The following is a 20,975-nucleotide window of genomic DNA, read 5'->3' as shown; positions in this document are numbered from 1 at the left end:
AGATACCAGCAGCCAGGAAAGAGGGAATAACCGGGGAAAAGAGAGAGGGAATGCGCTGTTCACTGACCAGCTCAGCCCCCTCTGAGAAGAAAAGGTGTTAACAGCGGTGATCACCGAGCTGCTGGCTTGTGCCCAGATCTTCWAGGCTGTAACTAAGCAGAGTTCCATTCATTTTAACCCGGCTGCCCTGAATCTTCCCCCTCAGCAGGTCTGGTGTTGTTTCCAAGCGCACAAAGCAACGCCAGGTCCTCGAAAGGGTTTTTAACTCCCCTGGCAGAGCAGCACAGCGCATTTGTTACCTGCTGCCCTGTGTTTCTGCCCAATTCCTGCTTGTAGCACCTGAATTGATGTCACACMGTACAGGTGGCTACTTACAGACTGACAGGAACCAGTCTGTAGTTTTTATATCTCTCTTTTTATCCGTAGCAATCGTGCGTGACATTTGAACAAATCCAAACCAAGTGCAAGGATATTCTAAACACAAAAAAATACAGTTTTTAAATTATAAGTTATTAGGTTATAATATATGTCTTGAGAGAGGAACAAGACACCAGTACAGGAGCACACGACCTCCAAACAACTTTTAAATAAAAAATACGTGAATTTGCAAATAATAKAAATATTTATCTTCTCTTGTAGATCAGAACAGATCTGGAGGGATTTCTTCTTGTGAGCACTAATGACAACTAATAATTTGCAGGGACTTTTTTCTGCATCTTGGTAAGGAAATTTAACGGGGAAATCTTATGACCAGGCACCCTTCTTCAAACCTAAAATATCTCTCACCTCTGAATGTTATCTCTTGCTGTAGATTAAAGACAAGGACATGCCACAGAGGTGKGCACGTTAGATAACCACAGAGGGTGACAATGCGATGTTTTGGTTGTGTCTTGGGATTATATTACCTTTTCGGGTAAAAATTTGCAAAAATTTTTGAAATTTGAGATAAATTTCCTACAATTGAATCCATACTGGAAAACTGATGAATCTCACTGATTCCTTTTGGGAGCTCAGCAGCAGAAGGAGCCCCCAAAACAGTGCAGCTGAAAAACCTAAACTAAAGATGTTTTAGACAATACRCATTAAGTTTTTATCTAAAGGGTCGGAAGATTCATAGCTCTCTTTAAATAAACACACAGAGCTGGAAAAATACTGAAGGTAMGATCTTGGTGAGCTTGATACAATTTCTTGATATGCATTTGGAAATACAAACAAATTCCAGACACTTGCATGCCAAACGYGTGTACTTTGCCTTATCTGCAGTCTCCACACAGAGATGTTAAGCGTAATATGCAGCAATATTGCAACTAAATTGGCGCTGTTCTTAACAGTGAGTGGAATATCTTCATTTGCCGACTTACTTTTCCAGTACTACCCTGAAGTTCTAGGATATGAGTGGATTTTTTTTTTTTTTTTTTTTTTTTGGCCGTGGAGCTGAGCTTTGGCAGAGAAAAATCTCTCCTCACTGTAGGTCTGCTCTACAGGAGGCACAAGTCACCGGAGCTTTGTGAGTAACGCGGCCACTGAGGTAGCAGTAATTTTCCAGAGCGCCCCGTTATTAAATGACCCTAAAAAAGGGCAAAGAAAACGGAAGTCATTTGCCCCGGCCGGTATTTTACCAGCAGCCTTTATCAGGTGCTGACCTGCCCTGTTCAGGGAAGTGTTGTGACTCCCTGTTTGCCTGCGACACCCTGAAACGGAGGCCAGCAGGGGCCAATGGGCGAGTTAAAATACAGGGCAGARCCAGGGCACGCTGGGCTGGAGCAGCAGAAGCCAAACGCGGGGGTTTTACAGGGCGAGTGCTCCGTCACCGCATCCCCCCGGGGCTGCCCCTTGCCGGGCTCCCTTCGCTTCCTCCGGCTCGCTGCTTTCGCAAACCCCCGCGGGAGGAGSAGGAGGGCTGGGGGCACGGGGAGAAGGATCCCCAGGCTGGGGAAGGGAGGGACAGAGCCGACAGAGCCGCCCCGGGGTCGGTAGCCGCCGGTGCCTCGGGGCGAGCGAGGCGGGCGCGGGGAGCGCCGGGTCCCGCCCGCCGCGGGAGGAAGGGGCCGGGCGGCGCATCCACCTGCGGCACCTGCCCCTGCCCTGCCCCGCWCCGAGACTCCTCCCCGGCCGCACCGCCCGCTCCCGGCTCCCTCCGCCGCCTTCCATCCCCTCCCGAGCCGGCCCGGGCCGCTCCGGCAGCCCCAGGTGAGCGCTGCGCTTCCCCTTCCCCTCGGGAACCACCGGGAAGGGAGCGGAGGGTGGGATCGCCATCCCGGCCGCTGCTGGTTTTGCCTTTTCTCTCTGATCTGGGGGATGAGGAGGGACCCCGGCGGAGCCTGGGAAGCCCCATCCCACGGGGGTAGGAGGCGCCGGATGATTGAGAACCAAGAGGGGAGGTAGCTCGCCCCTCTCCGCGGCTTTTCCCCCTCTTTCCCCGCTCGCCCCTTCTCCTCAGCCGTTTCTCCAGCGGTAGATGCAGCGTGATAAACTTGCGCTTCCCCGCGGGCCGGCGGGTAAGGAAACCGGGAGAACGTGGATGGGGCAGCCGGGATAGCCGGGAGCCAAAGTTACTCGGAGGAAGGAGGTGGAAGGGGAATCCGGGAGCCAAAGTTACCCGGAGGAAGGAGGTGGGTGGAACGGTGCCGTGGATTCAGTGTAACTGAGTGGTCCGAGGGTGCCGTGGATTCAGTGATAACTGAGCGGTCCGAGGGTGCCGTGGATTCAGTGATAACTGAGCGGTCCGAGGGTGCCGTGGATTCAGTGAGAAGGAGCAGGGGGAAGGTGCGGAGGGCTCAGCCAGCGCCGGCCCTCCCCGCACCGCTCCAGGTGGAGCTTGTCCATCTCTTGCTTTGGTGATGAAGGGTAAAAGATTGGGCAACTTCTTCAAGGTCACTGAGCGAACAGTCACTCATAGAGTAAACCAGAAAAACGTCGAGTTCTGGGGCCTCTTCAATGTGTATTCATGCTTTATTGATTGATTTATTTATTTTGCAAAAGCACTGATTTCTGGTGAGAGTTGGCGCAGCTTGGTCAGGTGGTTTAAGAAGAACTTTTGGGAGAGCTGTGGCATTGTAACTTCTGGGCCAAAGCTTTGCTCGCTGAAATGAATCCAGTCCACACCGCCCCGCAGGTGGCTTTATGTTCATTGCTTACCTGGACTCGAATCTCAGCCTCAGCTTCCTGGGTGGGTGGGTGTTTATGAGTTTAAGGGACAATTCTCACACTGAGCCTTTGTCCTAAGTGGCTCTGTTTACTCTGAGTGACACAAAAGTCTCTGGGGCTTTAGAAAGAGCCGAAGGAAGGAGCGTGGATTATTTGCATCATTTAGGGCAATATTGGGTGGGAAAGAGGTGGATGTTGTGTGTGGCACATATCAATGAACTGGAAAAATGGCAAGTTGTGGCTTTTACCTACAGGTGTAAATGTACAACCAAAAGACAYGTAGATTAAGATAAATTTTGATGTCTAAGTAGGACTTGATGTGCCTTTTTGTCCTTCWTTCTTTCCTTCTTACCCTGTTAACATTACTGGTTCATAGACAGCCAGCCTAGAGCGTCTCTATCACAGTAGCCTATGGAAATAAGTCGGAACTACGTTCCTGGATGTTGATGGAAAAACAAAGCAACACATTATTCTGGGATGCTGGTCAAAACATTTGTCTTGGAGTCACCAGTCCTGAAGATATGGGCTTTTCCYCTTGTGCCAGTCTGGGACTGGTCCATGCTGAGTAGCTCCAGTGTCAGGGTGGTGGCTCAGCGGTGCCTGTGCTCYGCAGCAGCGCTTCCCCCACTCTCTGATGTGTGCATCCCGAAACCATTTCTGGCAACACGAGCCTCCCCGTGGAGCGAATCCAAACCTTGTGCCAGCAGATTTGCTTTTCACTCTTATCTGCCACAGACCTCTTAGAAGTGGTTTGCAGCTCCTCAGGACCTGTGGGTCACAGGTTAAAAATAGCTGACCTGGACAGGTATCTAAATAATTTGGATTTGTTAATGTTGCCGGGTTTTATTTTTCTGCAGTGTGGGCACCCAGTGCTGCTGTATTCATATAATACTAATTTTCAGCTCAAATATGGTCAACAAGTATTCTTGTGAGGTTTATTTCCTTGCCAGAGACTTGCAGTGACGTAGACAGACACTTAAATTATGCTGCTAGAAGGTAATAGTCAAATACAAAGACCGTGAGCAAATATGCTTCTGCCAGAAAACTATTTACTTCTGCCACGGAGGAAAGGCAGAGGTAAAATCGGGGATGTGGTGTAGGGGAAGTGAAAATTCAAAGGCCAGGCTGGCTGCTGCTGCATTCTCCAGCTCCTGCTGTGCTCTGGCCATGGGTGCTGTGTTGTGCAGTTGTTGCCTGACCAATGGGTCCATGCCCTACCAGATCAGAACCTCCTGCTTCTTCTGGGATCTTGGTCCTTTTAATTTCAGAAATGTCTGGTTTTGTTGAGTCTTGTGCACTCATCATCTACTCAGTGAAAAGAAAAAAAAGAGCATTTCAGCCTCCTTCCCCACTGCGCCATTCCTAACAAAGTACATGATGTAATTATTTGATTTTGATCAAATTTGATAATTTGATGTTGATGTCTCTTTTCAGACAGAKGATAATAATCATAGACAATTATTTGCAATATCAGCATGGCATCCTATAATTTTTTTAAATGAGACTGCTACGCTCAGAGATTTTTAATGCCTTCTTTTTTTTTGCATGTGGAAATAGACTTAATTTCATTTTCCTGGCCTCTGGAATAACGCTGCGGGCTTCATTGAGATGCTGCTGATAGTGCTTATCACGAGGCACTGTGTTTTAACACCTCTTGATAAATAGTTGTACAGCATAATGGTATTTTASGAGCTAATCTAGAATAGTTTCAAAGCTATTTTTTAGGAGCTATGAGAAGGATGAGGTTTTTTTTGTGGCAACCTTTCATGTAAATATTTGCATAGTCTCATGTATTTCTCTGGAATACTCGTGATGTAACTGTCCAGGCATGCTGAGYAGGGCTCACCTCTGCTGAGAAGGTTGGCTAAAGGGCCAGGACACTGGAGGACCCTGATTTTCATGACTTTGAGACATTCAATCAACTTCTCTTTGATCCCTGCCAGAGGATGAATGGAGTAAATTAAAATCACWTTTAAAAAATCATCTCAATAAAAATATTCAGTGCCACTTTCTGGAGAAGTGTCAAGGAAATCTTGTTAATTAAATGAGAAGGAAAGATCTTGTTTACCTCCTTTCCTTTTTAATTCATAACTGGATTTTTTTAAACTATTTTATACTTCATTTGCAAGTCATGATACTTTTTAGTTCTGATTGTTAAATAGGAATATTGACCAYGTTTCTTTCCTCTCGTCCAAGTGACAGGGCAGGAAGTGTTCTGTGAAATTGCTCTGTGAATAGATCATGAAAATGAATCTGGAATCATCTCTTTGTTCCTCTCCATTTTTTTTTTMTTTTTATTGCCCCACTAACATTTCCTCCCYAGCATCATATCATGGTTATATTGTGCTTAAACTTCTAGAAGGTCATAAAACGTTTGGGAATGAAAAAAAAAAAACGAAATCGTATTTCCTTTCTAGCATCATCAACGCCATAATTTGTTGGCTTGCCCTTTCTTAAGGTTGAGCTTTGCACTGAAATTACTCCTTTGCTATCTAAATTGTTTTGTTGGTTTGTTCATTTGCTTGATACAGGGAATTTTTTGAATGTGACGCAGTGTGTTAGTCATGTTCATCTAGAATGTTTGGATGCTTTTATGCTTCCTCCTTCTGGAAGATTAATTTGGCTTCATTTGTTTGGTTTTTGACTGTTCCATCCTCTTACATCTGTCTTGTTTACACGTGGTTGCTTTTACGCAGGTTCAACTGTGAAGAACTAACCTGGTTTTTTGATTCTTGATTTTTTTTTTCCTTAGCTGTTGATAACTATCATAGAGCTTAGCAAACAGCTAATGCTGTTTCTGTTTCAGGAAATAGCACAAAATATGAATTGGAGCAATATGTAAATGCAGGAAGCAAGCTGTTGCAATATAACCCTGGTTTCTTTGGCCAGTTGGATTCACAGTCAGATTAGGATATCTGGAGGTAGTTATTCCATCCTATTGACTTGTCCATGGAAGCAGCTTATAGGGATCTCTGCTCAAAAGCTTGTGGAAACCAATTAACAATTGCAACATGGTGCGTGCCAAGGAAATCCCATTATWATTTCTTGCACGGAAAGCCAGGGTAAAAGGCAGCAGTTCTAGTGTCATTTACAAAATCCTGGTTAAAAATAAAAAATCTCTGTCTTTCACTCTTTTTGTTGCCATTTTTGAGATGGTGGCTCCTGGCCAGCAAAGGACAYGGGAGGTGTGAAGGTGCCCTGAGCTGAAGCTGCTGTAATGAGGCAAAAGCAAAGGTTTTGCCTTGCTTTTGCCCAAAATTCACCAAAATTTGGTGAGGGGKTTAGACCATGTAGAGCTGAGCAGCTCAGGTCTGTGCTCGGTGCTTTCCTCTCCGGGGCACAGGGGGATTGTCACTGTGGCAGGGAGAAGGATGAGCCTTTGGAGGGCTGAGAGTCTGGGAARTCAATATCCCATTAAATAGGATTTGTCAAACGAAGCACAGACCAGCTCTGCTGCAACTTTTGCTTAAATAGCTGCTTTGCAGAAATCTGTAGAAGAGCTAAGGAAAAAAAAGCTATTAGATCAATTCAAAACAAATTCAATCTGATAGYTTCAATTTTGGCATTGTTCTTTGTTCTTTTTTTGTTTTAATTTTTGACAAATTTACTGGAAATCATGATGTGTTTCTTTAATCTTAATGACCCRTGACATAAGATTAATATTAACCCTCCTAAGGAATACGTGAGATAGTTCAAGTAGCAGCTGCCAGCTGTGAGGCAGCACATTTTGCTTTATTCATCAGTGAGCTGGGTCAGTGGTGGCTTTTTGCTCTTCTTCTCTCTGTCATTAGAAATAATAGCTTTATCCCTGTACTTTGAATTGTGAAAGAAAAGCACAGTTTTGGACCTTCTGTGCTGCTAGAGATCCAAATGCTGGTTCTGCTCTATCTGCACTGGAGTTTTTGAAGTTCAGGAATTTGACTGCCTATGACTGATGGGTGCCTTTTATTATTTGGGTGCATTTTTTCCATAGCTGGAAGGTGTTAAGAAGCCAACCCTCAAGCCCTTGGTACCCTGTGACACCTGCTCTGGTGGGGAGCTCCATCCCTGTTTCCTTGCCTCCAGCTCCCTTTAAAGAAATCCTGAAGTTTGTTTTTTCAGATAGACCCAGTAAAATGCCATAACAGCTCAGCAGCCATCAGGAGGAGTGAAGGCAGTGAGAGGGAAGTTGTACACTCCCACTGAACTCCTCTGCATCATCAGAGTGGGTTTATGATAATTTTAAATGGTCTATTTAAATTTATCTGATGTGTGAGATGAGTTAGAAGCCAAAGTATTGGACTGAGATAAGGCAGACCAGTCCCAGCTCTGCAGTTGTTGGGATGGGGAGTGTTTGACAGATCAGTTTGTTTCTCCAGCTTCCTTATCTGAGAAGTTGTTGCAGCTCCCTTGATGTGTTTGTAAAACACTTTGAAGTGTGGGAGTGATGTGTGCTCAGGAAAACCAGATTATATCATTATTGGATGCTACGGATTGATTTTTGCCTTAAACATTTGCAGAAMCAACGGGAGTTTGGTGGTTTTGGTTTCGTGTAGTTTTAAAACACAGACAGATGTGTATTTGTAACACCATGGAAATCTGTATGTACCATGACTTCCCTGTATTTTGTGCAGTGATAACAGAAAATTATTATTAATCAGAAACTAGATGGGAAATAGATTAACAAGAACTAAATTGGGAGTGATGATTGAGAGCCAGTTAAACAACAGGTATTCTTTTCCTCAGTACATTTGAAAAAAACCCCCAAAACAACTCCCCCAGAAACTCCCAAAAAAGAGTGAGAAACATTCTTCTCTACTAATTTGCAAAGCCTTTCAAATGGTAATGGGAAAAAAAAAATTGAAATTTTTTTTTTTGCCCTTGGTACCTGTTGGCTCACCCCAGAATCACCACTTCTGACTGGTATCACTAGACTTCCTAACCCTTTTTTTCCTCTCTTTTTCAGAAAACAAGGAACAAAAATATCCTCCTGTGACATTTGTCTCTAAGTTGGGGCAGAGCTGCACTTCCCRGGGGCTGTGAAGAGCTGGGCAAGGATGGATGGGACATAAAACAGAGCAGAAATCCTGGAGCCTYGGTCACCAGTCTGATGGACTTATTGTGAGTAGGAATGGGACTCATTTCTCACCTGTGTGCCACACAAAGAGGCTCAGCAGGGCATTATTTACACCTTTGTGCTGGCACTGATAAAAAAATACCAGCATCCCCTTCGTCAGGTAGCACAGGGAATCATCATGCTCAAGGTGCCAAGCAGCTGTTGAAATCTGCAGCTCAGTTTTGGGTGAGATGGTGCCTTGATGGAGGTTCTGAAAAATAACTTTRTACTTTGGCCTGAATTATGCTGTGCCTTGATGCAGCTGGAGTGTGCCTGGGTGCAGGGTTTTGCTCTGCAAGGTGGGGAAAATTATTTTTTAGTGCAGGACTGAGGCACTTTTGTTCTTGTAGAGTAACATGAGAGGATTCAGCAGATAGCAATATTTATTGAAATGATTCAGTGTGGAGGTGTCTTTAATAACTGTCTATTTTAGATCTGCACCAGCAAACATTTTGTGTTTCTCGTGTCTGTGGCAATCRGTGGTTTTGCTCAGCGTTAATGTTTAACTTTAAAACAAACCGCTGGATGCTTAAAACACTGGATGCAGCTCCTCTCTTTCACCCTGTTTGCCAAACTTCCATGTCCTTGTGACTCCTTGTGATTCTGCCCCTGTTTTTGGTGTGGTGGCTGCGACGCACAGCCAAGAAAACAATTGCTGGGGACACGTAAGAGTGAAAAAAACGTGTGGGGACTTCAGGCTGTGGTGTTCCAAGCGAATTGGTTGAGTTTGTGTTTCCCAGTGCCTCGCCCCTGTGCTGGTTCCTGTGTCACAAACCTCAGGGCGATACGTGAGTAAGTGTTGAGAGAGGCAGGACGAGCTGGACGTGGCGCTGGCACCGCGTGGGTCCCTGCCAGGGTTTTTATTCTCTGCCAGCGAGAGTGAGCCCTGATTTAACCTTCTCAGTTCGTGCTGCCCTCGTGCTGATGAATGGCTGCCACTGTGTGATCCTCAGCCTTGCCTTGGGAGCCTGCTGAGATCTCATTTCATGCTGCACCTTCATTTGTACCCCCTCTTCAAACACTTCCTTTTTTTTTTTTTTTTTTTTTTTTTTTTTGTTTTTTTTTTTTTTTTTTTTCCCCTTCTGCAAATTTGGCCTTTTTCCAAAGGGAAGACTGACAAAGAAATCTGGACAAAGCCTCTGGTTGTGATTGTTTTCTTTTTTTGTTTGTTTGCACAGGTTCACACCTTGCTTCCCAACACTTGAATTGTTTCTGTACTGTTGACAAAGGAAAAAAATGACCTCTACTGTAGTAAGTAAACACAATATTCACAATATCCCTCTCTGATTTTTTTTTTCTTTTAATGTTTTTTTTTTCTTCACACATAAGAGCCTACTGGGTGATGTCCTCTTTAAGTAGTTTTTTAAAACATGGAGTATTCGTTCTGTTTTCTTTTTGGCAGAAAGAAAGTGAAGCAGGTGTAAGAGGCTTCAATTAACCAACATTTGAAGCACTCAGATACTTTTAGGAGACATGCTTTTGATCATATGCTTTTCATTCATTTAAGCTTGTTTTGGTAGGATAGGTTAAAATGGCTTTTAATTAGTCCTTAAACTCTCCCGGGATAAATATCCCACAGTCTGTTGCAGGCCAGTGTGTGTCAGAAACAGCTTAKGTGTACCTGGTGTTGTCACAGCATGAAATGGGGCATAAGCATTTATCCTGGAGCTGCACAAAGGCTGCCACTTGTCAGCATTTCTTTCTGTGATGGTGTTGCCCACAGCCATCCTTGCTGTTTATTTCTACCCTGTCAGATGTCCCAGGGCAAGCGTTCATGCAAACAGCTTAGAGCTGGGCTCAGGAATCCTTCTTAGGATGGGTTGCTGTGGGTCAGGAAACTGATCTCAGAGGTTTTCCAGCCTCACTCTGAGTTATTTTTATTATTTTTATTTATCATTTTTATTATGCTTTTCTAAAAAAAAAGCAGGAAATTAAAACCCAGTTTTGCTGTTTTTTGCTCTCCTTTCTGTTCTGCTCAGGAAAAGAGGAAGTCAGATCTAGTGGAAGACAGCCCTGCTCACTGCATTGGGGTTGGACTAAAATGATGTCTAAAGGTTCCTTCCAACCCAAAYTCTGTGATTTTAAGGGAGTTCATTTAGGGCTATCAGGATGACACTTTGTGTTCTTAGGGGTGGTTTTTTGGCCCGTTTTGGTTTGTGCAGGGTGAGTGTTTTAGGCATGAGCTGCGAATCTTTTTGTCTGTGTAACCTGGAATCACCAATGAGCGTTCTGCGTGCAGGGTCTATTTTACAGAGCAGGGCTCTGAAATTTTCTCCTAATTCCWGCCTTGTTTTTCCCCTTCTCTTGCTTCCTCCCTGCCCACCGCCAGGGTCCTCCGCCATGCTACGAGAACCGGGGCTTTCAGCCAGAGCCCGTCTACKCTGCCAGGCAGGCAGGAGGTGCTAATCCTTACCCCCAGTACTTCGCCACAAACGCTCCCTCGGTGCCAAGCTTCGTCCCCAGGGTCGCCACCCACCAGTCCACCAGGCCAGTAGCACAGCCACCCAGGAGAACTTGTGCAGCCAGTAAGTTTTGCTGGGATTTCTTCCAATTTCAGGCTTGAGACCCTGTTGAAGCAAAATAACAATGGAAAAAACCCGTCCTTTCCAACTCACGGATGAAGAAGTAACAGCTGGTTGGGGTGCTGGTGCAGCTGGGTGTTTTGGAGGGAGGATGGTGGGATGGAGAAAARTCTGGCTAAAAATGGCTGATTTTAATGTCAAATACATAGTGCTGGTGGGTGGAAATTACCTTACTCACGAATCTGATTTCTCTCTTCCCCCTTGCTTTCATTTCAGGTCTRAGGAAAACCATAATAATTTTATTATCTATATTAATAGTAATTTGTTGTGCAATTGCTGCTTTCTTCATCTGGTATTTTGGTAAGTTWTTTTTCTTCTCTTTTTGCTTTGTTTTGAAAGAAAAGATGTATTAAGCTTTTAAAGTTAGAAATATACATTCTCATCCTACATTTTATGCTGAATTAAGGACAGGAAAATCTTTGTTCCTTATCTCCTAAGAGATGACCTAATGTTGCTTCCTAATGGCTTAGTTTTGTTTGTGGGTTGGGTTTCTTTTGTTGTTCTTTCTTTTTAACGTTGCTGTTACCAAATTTGAGCTTCAGTTAATTTCAAGTGAAGAGAGGGGATTGCAGTGAGTGTGTGTACCTGGACTGCAGGAGTGTAAACCATCAAGATGTGTTTTGTTTTGGTAAAATGGGATCTGTATGGAGCAGGAGTAATTTACATCCATTTATTTGTTTCTCTGTGGGTTTTGTGTTAATGTTGTGTGAGCCCAGCCTGTCTCAGCGCTGTAAGTTGTGCCATGGCTGATGTGTTGGCCTTGGAAATCATCCYCAGCTGGGGTGACAGAGCTCTGGAGCTGGGCTGGACCAGTTCTGTTCAGTTCTGTTCAGCTCAGGTGAAGTTTGCCTTGTGCTGAGTTGATTTCCCTTTCAATGAAAGCTGCTTTTCTAAAAAAAAGCAGGAAACTAAAAGCTGATTTGCTCCTTTTATGAGCCTCTCCTTCTTGTTCTGCTCAGGGAAAGAACAAGAGAAATCTTGTGGAAGATGTCCCTGCTGACTGCATTGGGRTTGAACTAAAATGATGTCTAAAGGYTCCTTCCAACCCAAACYGTTCTATGATTTCAAGKGACTTAATTTAGAATTATTAGGATGCGACTTTGTGGGTATTTTTTGACTTATTTTGATTTGTGCAGGGTGAACGTAACCTTGTTTTAAATGACAGCAAAACTGTAKAATTGAGACACTCACTTTCTTCCTCCTTTTCTGAGTGTTAACGCTTTGCCAGTGCAAAGCTGACTCCTTTTTGACAACTTAATGGTGCCTGATAATTCAGGGGAGGCCAGTGGCCCAAATCCAATCAGCTGCATCAGTGGCTTGATCTGACAAGCATCACAAAGGACAGAGCAATCCATCTTTGGCAGTGGCAGGCTGCCTTCCCTCCCGCCTCTGCACTTTAGAGCCGCTTCCCGTGCTTTGCTCTGCCAAATTGGGAAACTCCTGGAGACCCAGCTGCCTCTCAGCTGTGCAGCTCCATGGCTGTGTTCCTGTCTCCCTGCAGTAGAGAATCACTGTCTGAGCTCGCTGATCGAGTGTGGATCCTCAGGAGTGTGCATGCCGCCCTCGCAGTGGTGCGACGGAGTGAGCGACTGCCCCAACGGGGAGGACGAGAACCGCTGTGGTGAGTGACACTGCTGGGGAAAAAATCTGCATCAGCTGCGAGGGCTTTTGGGCAAATTGCCTCACCCACAGCTTGCCCAAGGCTGCTTTTGCCCCAGCTATATCTTTAAAGCTGCATAGGATGTGCGAATGCTTTGAAAGAYGTATATAAATATTCGGTTTGTGTGCAACCTGACTGAAAAGCTGAAATGAAATGCCTGGCTCAGGGGTTTAAACTGCCCTGACTTTGYGTCAGTTTTTTAAATGTTACCTTTTAATTTGAGTGGGGTTTGTGCAGAGCTGAGTTTAGCATTGTCTCTGGAAGGARCACTCAGTGCTGACCTCTCAGTAAGCTTCGGGTGGTAACATAAACCCGGTGGTCTCCAGTCAAAATTGTCTTTTTTCATGTATTTTGCATTCYTCATTCTCAGCTTAGATCTTCAACTCTTTCATAACTGATTTGTGTAAGAAAGCCTGGCCTGATCATTGCTTTGAACTGAAAAGATATCAAGGGTAGCTTTAGTGCAGAGCTGAAGGCAGAAGGTGAAAATATCYTTGATTTACCCATTCCAGAGCTTTGGCATCTTTTGCTGTGCCAGTGCCACACACTGGAAAATTCAGCTGTGCTCTTCTTCCCTTTGTTAACTGAATCCAGCCCATGTCTCATGCAGGGTTAGCATTTTCTGGTGTGTGCACTGCAGCTGTTCCACTCCATCTGGTTGGATAATGGGTTCTTGGAGGAGCTTGTTTCAATCTGTTCTTTTGCTTGAACTATTTTTTATTACATTCTTGTGCGAATAAATGCATAATGGGCTGTAGAATGTCAGAGCTAATTGCTCCTGGTTACATTTTCGCTCCACAAGGGCTTCTATGAAGAAATTTGGTGTATTAAGAGAGAATATAAATTCTTTTTCAATAGATCATATTTTATTTATRCACAGTATCTGATCAATCAAGGAATATCTGATTGCATAGATAAAAGATAAGAAAATTTTGACTATTGTGGTCTTTCTCAGTGGTAAARTATAAAAGAGAACATTGAGCATAAAAGCTGAAGCAAAAGGATGAGCTTTATCTTGTACACTTGCATTTTAAAGCTGGTAGTCCTTTTAAATTGCCTTACATGAAAAGAAKTAAGTCATTGCCATATTCCATATTCTACTGGATATTTACTCAGAATTTGAGTAGAAGGCAGCATTATATTAACATCAGCTCATACATAAAGTGGATATTATGGGTAACTACTTCCAAGTAGAGAAAGCAGTAATAATAGCGTGTGGTGTTCTTGGTTTCTTTTTTTTTTTTTCCTTCCCCGTCTTCCTTTTCTGGCAGTTAGACTTTTTGGACCAAATTTTATCCTGGAAGTTTATTCACCTGTCAGCAAGTCCTGGTATCCTGTTTGCCACGATGACTGGAATGACAACTATGGGAAGATCGCATGCAAAGACATGGGCTACAGCRCGTAAGTGCAGCCTCTGTCAGCCTTTGCACAGGCACAGAAAAAGGTTAAAATTCCCCTCTTGCTGTTTTTGATGTGTCTGAGACTTTGCTCTGAAAACCTGCTGGCAAAGGCATCTCTTCACCTTGCCCTGTAGCACGAGGTGCATGCATATCAGATAAAAATRCTATTTTAACCTAGTGACTGATGGGAAGWGGAACTTGACAAATGTTTAAAAAAYCCGAGACTCTGGCTGYGCCGCATCGCCAGGGTTCTGCCTTCACTTAAAACCAAAAATAAATGTTTCTGCTGTTGTCACATCAGAAGCTCTGTCTTGGCACAGCTGATTGTTTCATGTTTGAACCCTGGAGCTCGTGGGTTTCACAGTGGCCTCTCTGTTTTGCAGAGACACCTATTTCTACAGTCGTGGGGTAGCGCCCGGGGCCAGCTTTAAGAGCTTCATGAAGCTGAACACAAGCGCTGGGAACATAGACTTGTACAAAAAGCTGTACAGCAGGTATCTTTATTTCATACAACCTCTCTCCTTTTATCAGGGGTCTGCTTGGCTGCTGTAACAAGTGGAGTTTCTGCCTGCAGTGTAATGCAAGCACATCCTTCAGCAGGGATTGTTGGAGGCAACGAGGTTTTGTTTTTAATCTCTTTGCAGCCACTGTTCTTTTGTTTAAAAACACAGCTGTCATTTTTCCATCCTCCCTGTCCTCTTCTAAAAGAAAAAATGCCTCCTCTGTGTTTTTTGCCATGACAAAGGTGCTTTCCTAGGGCTCTCTGACCATCAGCAGGGATTTGTGTGTGGTGACAATAGTTGTGATCTGTAACACATTCACAGCATCTGGCACAGCCTTTTTCTCAGTCACAGCATGCAAAATTGGATCTTTCATTGGGGAAAGTATCATTTTTTATTCTCATTAAACAACTCTGAAGTGTCCAGTTTCAAAACCTGCAGATGTCTGTGCCTGCAAACTTCCTGCAACTCCCTTTAGATTCTTCTACAATGACTTCCTAAATCCGCTCAACCTTCTCATTTCTTCATCTTGCTTCTCAATAGGCTGACAAACCTTTTGCACTGTGCCTTTTGGGTGTTTTGGTGAATGTAAGGYGTGGTGGAGGCCAGATGATGCTGGTAGGGTAGCTGGAGAGAGAGAAGGAAGGAGAGAACTCTGCAGGAAGATGAAGCTGAAGGCGGGGCACATAGCTGGAAAGGACAGGAAGCAGCTGGAAGGTGGGCTTTGCTCACTGTTTCCTTCACTGTGGGCCTAAGATCCTGTCTGTTTTTTTATTTTTCTTGCAGTGATTCCTGTGCCTCAGGAAACGTGGTTTCTCTGCGCTGCATAGGTAACTCACCGGCTTTTTTGGACTGCTGTTGTTTGTGCTTTGAAATGCTCTGGCTGGGGAGTCCTTTTGGACCTCTGGCATTAATTGCTGTCTATGGGTGGGCAAGTGGTTTAACTCTAGTTCCCAAATTTCAAACAGAGCAGTTTAAGGAGCAGGATGGGAGAGGAGACAAGGAGGGCATTGCATCCCCAGTTGGTTTTGTCTTTGCTGCTGCCRGTTCCTTTAAATGTCTGTTGTGAAGCTCCACATCCCTCCCCAGCAGCTCTGTGGGATGTCTGTGGCCCCTTTTCTCTCCCAGATTCAGCCACGGGGTGGGCAGTGCCCTCCTGATGGTGATGGCTGTCCTGAGGAGCTCCCTGCTCTTGGCTGCTCTGTGCTCAGCACAGAGGTGTGTGCACAGCCAAGGATTCTTGAACAGTGTCATGAGTTTGTGGGGAGCCAAGGGCAGCGCTGCCAGGTGCTGTTTGCAGTTTAATGGGGGTTTAGGCTGTGACAGAGCTGGGATCTCGGCGTGGGGCAGGGTTTGAGCTGTGGGGTGTCCCACAGACCAGGCTGAGCTCCCCTCTGCCCAGGGCGCATCTCCAGCTCTCTCTTTCACTGAGCCCYGTGTGGATCTGACTTTGCAGAGTGTGGCCTGTCCAGCAAGAGCGCGACCATCATGAACAGGATCGTGGGGGGCAGCGGGGCYGTGCTGGGCCAGTGGCCGTGGCAGGTCAGCCTCCACGTGCAGGGCACCCACGTCTGYGGCGGCTCCATCATCACCCGCCACTGGATCGTCACAGCAGCACACTGTGTGGAAGGGTGAGTCTGCCTCTCAGCTCCCCCAATTCATCCTTTAAAACCCCATTCCTCCCACCCTGCCCTGCATGAAGGTGCTGGGTACGATATTCTGTCTCTCTAGCAGTTTGGGTTTGAAGGGGTTTGAAGAATTAAGGGAAGATTGGTTCTGGAGGAGGCTGGGGGCAGCTCATTGTCTGCTTTCTGCAGGAAGTCTTGTTTTACTTTTTGTCTTATTTACAAAATGAAATCAGTGGTGTTGAGCACAGACTTCTGCAGGAAGTCTTGTTTTACTTTTTGTCTTATTTACAAAATGAAATCAGTGATGCTGAGCACAGATTTTTTCAGGAAGTCTTGTTTTGCTTTTTGTCTTATTTACAAAATGAAATTGGTGGTGTTGAGCACAGATTTCTGCAGGAAGTCTTGTTTTACTTTTTGTCTTATTTACGAAATAAATAAGCACAGGTAGCCACCAGTAAGGTGTAAACTCAAGGCACCAAATTTAATGCCAGGCACTATGATGTTTTCATGAAGATGTTGAATTATACTGTGAGAAAACCCRAAGAAAACTCCCCCCACAATTCTCAAATAACACGCTACTGAAGATATGATCAATTTAAAGGTGCCTGTGCCATTTATTTCTTCATATCTTCATGCCACAGGGCTGTAAAGTCCAAGTCAGTGTTAAATATAGATTTATACTTATCCAAGGAGCACTTTATGTAGCCATCAACAAGAAAAATAGCCGATGCTTTGTACTTTTTAAACTCTAAAGGAGAGTTGAGGGTGCTGTGGTACCTTGTGTAAAGGGCAGGATTTGTTTAAAAGGTGGCTGCTCCTGTTGGAGGGAAAACCCACAAATCAAAAACATTTTTAATGTTTTTATTTTCAATGGTTGGTTGGCTGGATCACAGTTTGAGGCTGAGGCAAGAAAGAATATTTGTCCTTAACCTTGAGAAAGGAATGCAAGTGTTGATTTCTACCTGGAGATCTTATCCCTCCTTTGTTGCCTGGATTTGAGCTCTGTAGYGTGCAAAAGCTTTGGGAATGGCAACCAAGCTCCAGCTGGCACAAACCTGGTTTTCAGCCTGATCTGGGCTTTTTTTGGAGGTGGAGTGACTTTCAGGCACTAGTGGCTAGGCACTTCTCAAGGAGGAAGTTTTAACACTTGTGGCAAGCTTTCCATTAAGCTTTTCTAAACTGTGCTGGAGCACAAGAAGCTACTTAAATTGCATCTAGCAAGCGTGTTTGACATTAAAAAAAAACCAAAAAACACCAAAACCCAAAACCAGCCTAAAAAAGCCCTGACATTTTCAAGATAGTGAAATTCTTTCGCTAGATCATGTTTTTACTAATTCTGTCTTCTGCTGATAGCGCTGACATGTGAGAGCTCAGAAATGCCTGCCCGATCCCTCAGCCATGGAAATCAATAGACTTCAGTGTTGCAGTCTCAGATTTAATTTGTTGTGCTGAGTGATTGAGGGGATGGACAGTGATACTCAACCCATTGCAAAGATTATTTTTTTTTTACATATTTTTGAAGTTAAAGCCAAGCTTTACTTAAGTTACATATCTGGAAATTTTTTTTTTGTCTTATTCTTCAGAAAAGGTAGTCAAATGCATGTGCATTTTTGGTCACACAAACATTTGACTACAGCTCCTGAGGACAATATTTTGAAGGTCCTGATCCATGTTTCATCACCAGAGATGCAAACCTGAGCTCTCTTTGTGTTCTGCAGGCGATTYTCTGACCCACGCAGCTGGAGGGTTTATGCTGGGATCCTGAACCAGGACGAGATGCTCTTCAGGAGTGGGTACAGAGTGCAACAGATAATTTCCCATCCRGATTATGACACAGACTCTAAAGACAATGATGTTGCTCTTATGAAGCTGGAGACACCACTGAGTTTTACTGGTAGGTATTCTGCTCTTCTTAAGGGAAAAATGCAGTGGCAAGGAGCACAGCTTTTAAAACTTGTGATTTTCATCAAGAAATCCTTGTATGTACTCACAGGAAGAACACAAAATGACCCTAGAGATAAGGTATAGAGGCAGAGAGCACAGCCTCTGATTTCCTGAGTAGGATTTATTTAAATCTGTGGGAGTTACAGAGGAAGGGAGTTTGGGCTTTTGTCAATAATGTACTTTTACCCCAGAATGCTGTATGGTGATTCAGTTTGGCCCCTGCTCCATGTGCAGACAAATACAGATGCAGTGGTGGAGCATTAAATCCCAAATCAAGTCAAATTATGGTCAAAAAATCCCTCAGAACTCAACATTACAACAAGTTCCTTCATAAAAACAGATGTAGGATGTTTGTAAGCAATCAGTACAAAACAGAGAGCAAGCCATTATTTAAACTTGAAGTACTTCTTGTGTACAGGCCTTTTGTATTTCTGTGCATCAGTTGAAAGCTACCTGGAGTAATCTAAAAGGGATTTTCTGCTGCTGAGAGCAGGTAGATTGTCTGTTTTCCAGGTTTTTGTGCTGCACACTTCTTGTATATATTAGCACTAAATCCTCCTTTTGCTGTGRTTATTCTCAGCATAGTTTTGCAAGGAGAATTCAGGGCTGTAGTTTTCTTCTTCATCTACTTTTCAGAAGAGCTGGTGTTAATTGTTCCATTTAACCTGATGAATTATTATAGAACCATTAGCTGCTTGTTCCTCACTTTGAGGTGCAGATTAGGTAGATTTGAGGTGCAGATCATGTACCCTTCAGAAAAAGGGCAGCTTTCTGCTGCTGCCTGCCTTGTCTGCCTGCAAGGAATGCACAGTACAGAGGAAATGYGTGGTGTGTAAGCAGGGATTGTTCAAATTCATCTCAGATTCTGTCTGAATATCTGTTATTCCATTTGCTTTGCAGAAACTGTGAGGCCAGTTTGCCTGCCCAACCCAGGAATGATGTTCCAGCCGAACCAGCAGTGCTGGATATCAGGCTGGGGAGCAGARTACCAAGGAGGTAAAGAGTGCTTCTGGAATATTTTGATCTTCTACACCAACTGGTCTTCTCCAGCCTGTGAATGRCTGTTGCTGATGGGGCAGTTTGATCCAGATCTATTGATACACCATTTTTTACCCATTTTTCAGCCCCCAGTATTTACCCAGGATATTTTGTCTCAAAGCACGTTGTGATTTGTTGCACTRCAAAGGACCCTCAGATCAGTACTGGGGGCCAGAAATATTCCCCCAGGGAACAATTCTGTGCCCCTGCTAGCAGGGCCACCCCTCCTACAGCAAGGGCTGTTTGCCAAGCCCGTCCTGTGGGTGTGGGAAAGGGCAGGAGCTGCTCCTTTCCACCACCTCAGGCTGAAACAGAGCGATGCCAGTAAATTTATATGAGTGGAAAAGAGAAAGGGAGGAAAGGCTTCTTTTGGGATGAGAAAGGTGCTGGATGGGGAAAGGGTTGTTGGGGAAACTGAGGCTCGAATATGGGAATTGCTGGCAGCTGGTGTTGGCCCTTGAGACTGTGGGGAGCTCCTCTTGTAGACTTTTTACATCTGAAATTCCCATCCTGCTGCTTCTAGGAAGCTTTTTCATCTCAGCTGCTGGGAATTTTTGTAGTACCACTCTAATTTTGTCTGCATGTTTCAATTCTAGGTAAAACATCGAATAACTTGAATTTCGTGGCRGTGCCCTTGATAGAACGTTCGAGGTGTAATGCAGGTTTTATCTACAATGGCATGATTCTGCCCACCATGATCTGTGCTGGAGACCTGGCAGGAGGAATTGATTCCTGTCAGGTAATTATTCCTTAGTGATAGTTAATAATGAGCTGATTGGTTTTGTGGCCTTGCTAGCAGGATTTTAAAATTATCTGTCTGTCTATCTCTCTGTCTATCTGTCTGTCTATCGATTTTGCTATTGCAAATAAATCCTACACCCCTCCCCCCCCCCAAAAAAAAAAAATAATAATTTAAAATTTGCTTAACACCTGGTTAGGCTTTGGTGGTGCATCCCTTTAGAAAGGAGAGCTTTTGTTTCATCTCCTGAATGGCTGCCAGTGCTGAGTTCTCACTGAATTCCCAAAGAGGGTGAGGCAGCCCTTTTTCGTGCTTCAAGGATGGTTTGTTACCTGGTACTTGAAAGTGATCAAATGCTCCTCATAATCCCAGCATTATTGTCATTATTGTGTCATTAATCASAGCACTGTCTTATGAGCAATAAAGTCAGTGATGCCAGTCTTACTTAGGGGGTGCTGGGCAGGGTGATTTTCATCCCTATTGGAAGCAGACGTCATTTAATAACAAAATKACGATCATATTTTGCGTTAGTGGCTCCCTAAATGGCGGGCAGATTTATTGTGAAGCTGCAGCTGCATTCTTGGAGTGAAATGGATCGTGTGCTCCTGGTGGCTGTGTCACTCACTGAAGGTGTTTGTGTCCCCTGCAGGGTGACAGCGGAGGTCCCCTGGTGACCCACCACCACTCGGTGTGGTGGCTGGTTGGGGACACCAGCTGGGGCACGGGCTGTGCCACCCCCAACAAACCCGGAGTGTACGGGAACATGACTGTGTTTACAGAYTGGATTTATAAAAACATGCAGGTAAAATGTCCTGAGTTTCTTTTTGTAAATTTAAAGGCTCCACATCCTGAAATGTGGTTTTATTTTAAAAAAAATTAATAAATAAATGTGACTTGTCTGCTAACTAAGCTGTCCTGTTGGGCAGCATCCAAGTGATTGTTAAGATAGAACTTGAACCTCTGATTTTTGTTTTGTTTTTGTCTTTCAAACAGGCAAACAGATGACAACGCTCTCTCTCCTTGCTAATTGATGTTCCTGAGGACGAGAATAAATGAAGCCATGGGGGCCTGGGATATTTATTCACTTTGCAGTTGATTTTATTTTTCCTCCTTGATTTTTCTTTTTTAAAAATAATATGAAGGATTGCACACTTGGCTCTGTGCTGGCTACAGTGACTGATCTTAATCAGTGAAGGATTCTCACAATGAGCACCTTTCTTCTCCTGTGGTGCCTGGCAGAGT

At 44.4% G+C, this 20,975-nt stretch overlaps 1 protein-coding gene across 1 annotated transcript; it reads left to right on the top strand.

Moving 5' to 3' along the window:
• Positions 1-2,062: 2,062 nt before the first annotated feature.
• Positions 2,063-20,748, top strand: TMPRSS2 (transmembrane serine protease 2). The gene is made up of 15 exons (XM_057373986.1): positions 2,063-2,190; positions 8,093-8,247; positions 9,421-9,493; positions 10,572-10,767; positions 11,041-11,124; positions 12,326-12,445; positions 13,756-13,885; positions 14,268-14,378; positions 15,171-15,214; positions 15,841-16,015; positions 17,731-17,906; positions 18,857-18,952; positions 19,591-19,733; positions 20,383-20,535; positions 20,727-20,748. Exons 3-15 carry the CDS (start codon positions 9,479-9,481, stop codon positions 20,736-20,738), a joined length of 1,455 nt encoding a protein of 484 aa, XP_057229969.1. The 5' UTR covers positions 2,063-2,190; positions 8,093-8,247; positions 9,421-9,478; the 3' UTR covers positions 20,739-20,748.
• Positions 20,749-20,975: the final 227 nt, after the last annotated feature.

Source organism: Malurus melanocephalus, unplaced genomic scaffold (assembly GCF_030028575.1).
Source record: "Malurus melanocephalus ecotype Western Australia unplaced genomic scaffold, MMel_1.1 scaffold_212, whole genome shotgun sequence".
Lineage (NCBI taxonomy): Eukaryota > Metazoa > Chordata > Aves > Passeriformes > Maluridae > Malurus > Malurus melanocephalus.
Note: the sequence above shows the minus strand (reverse complement) of the source record. Positions and strands in the feature narration are given on the sequence as shown.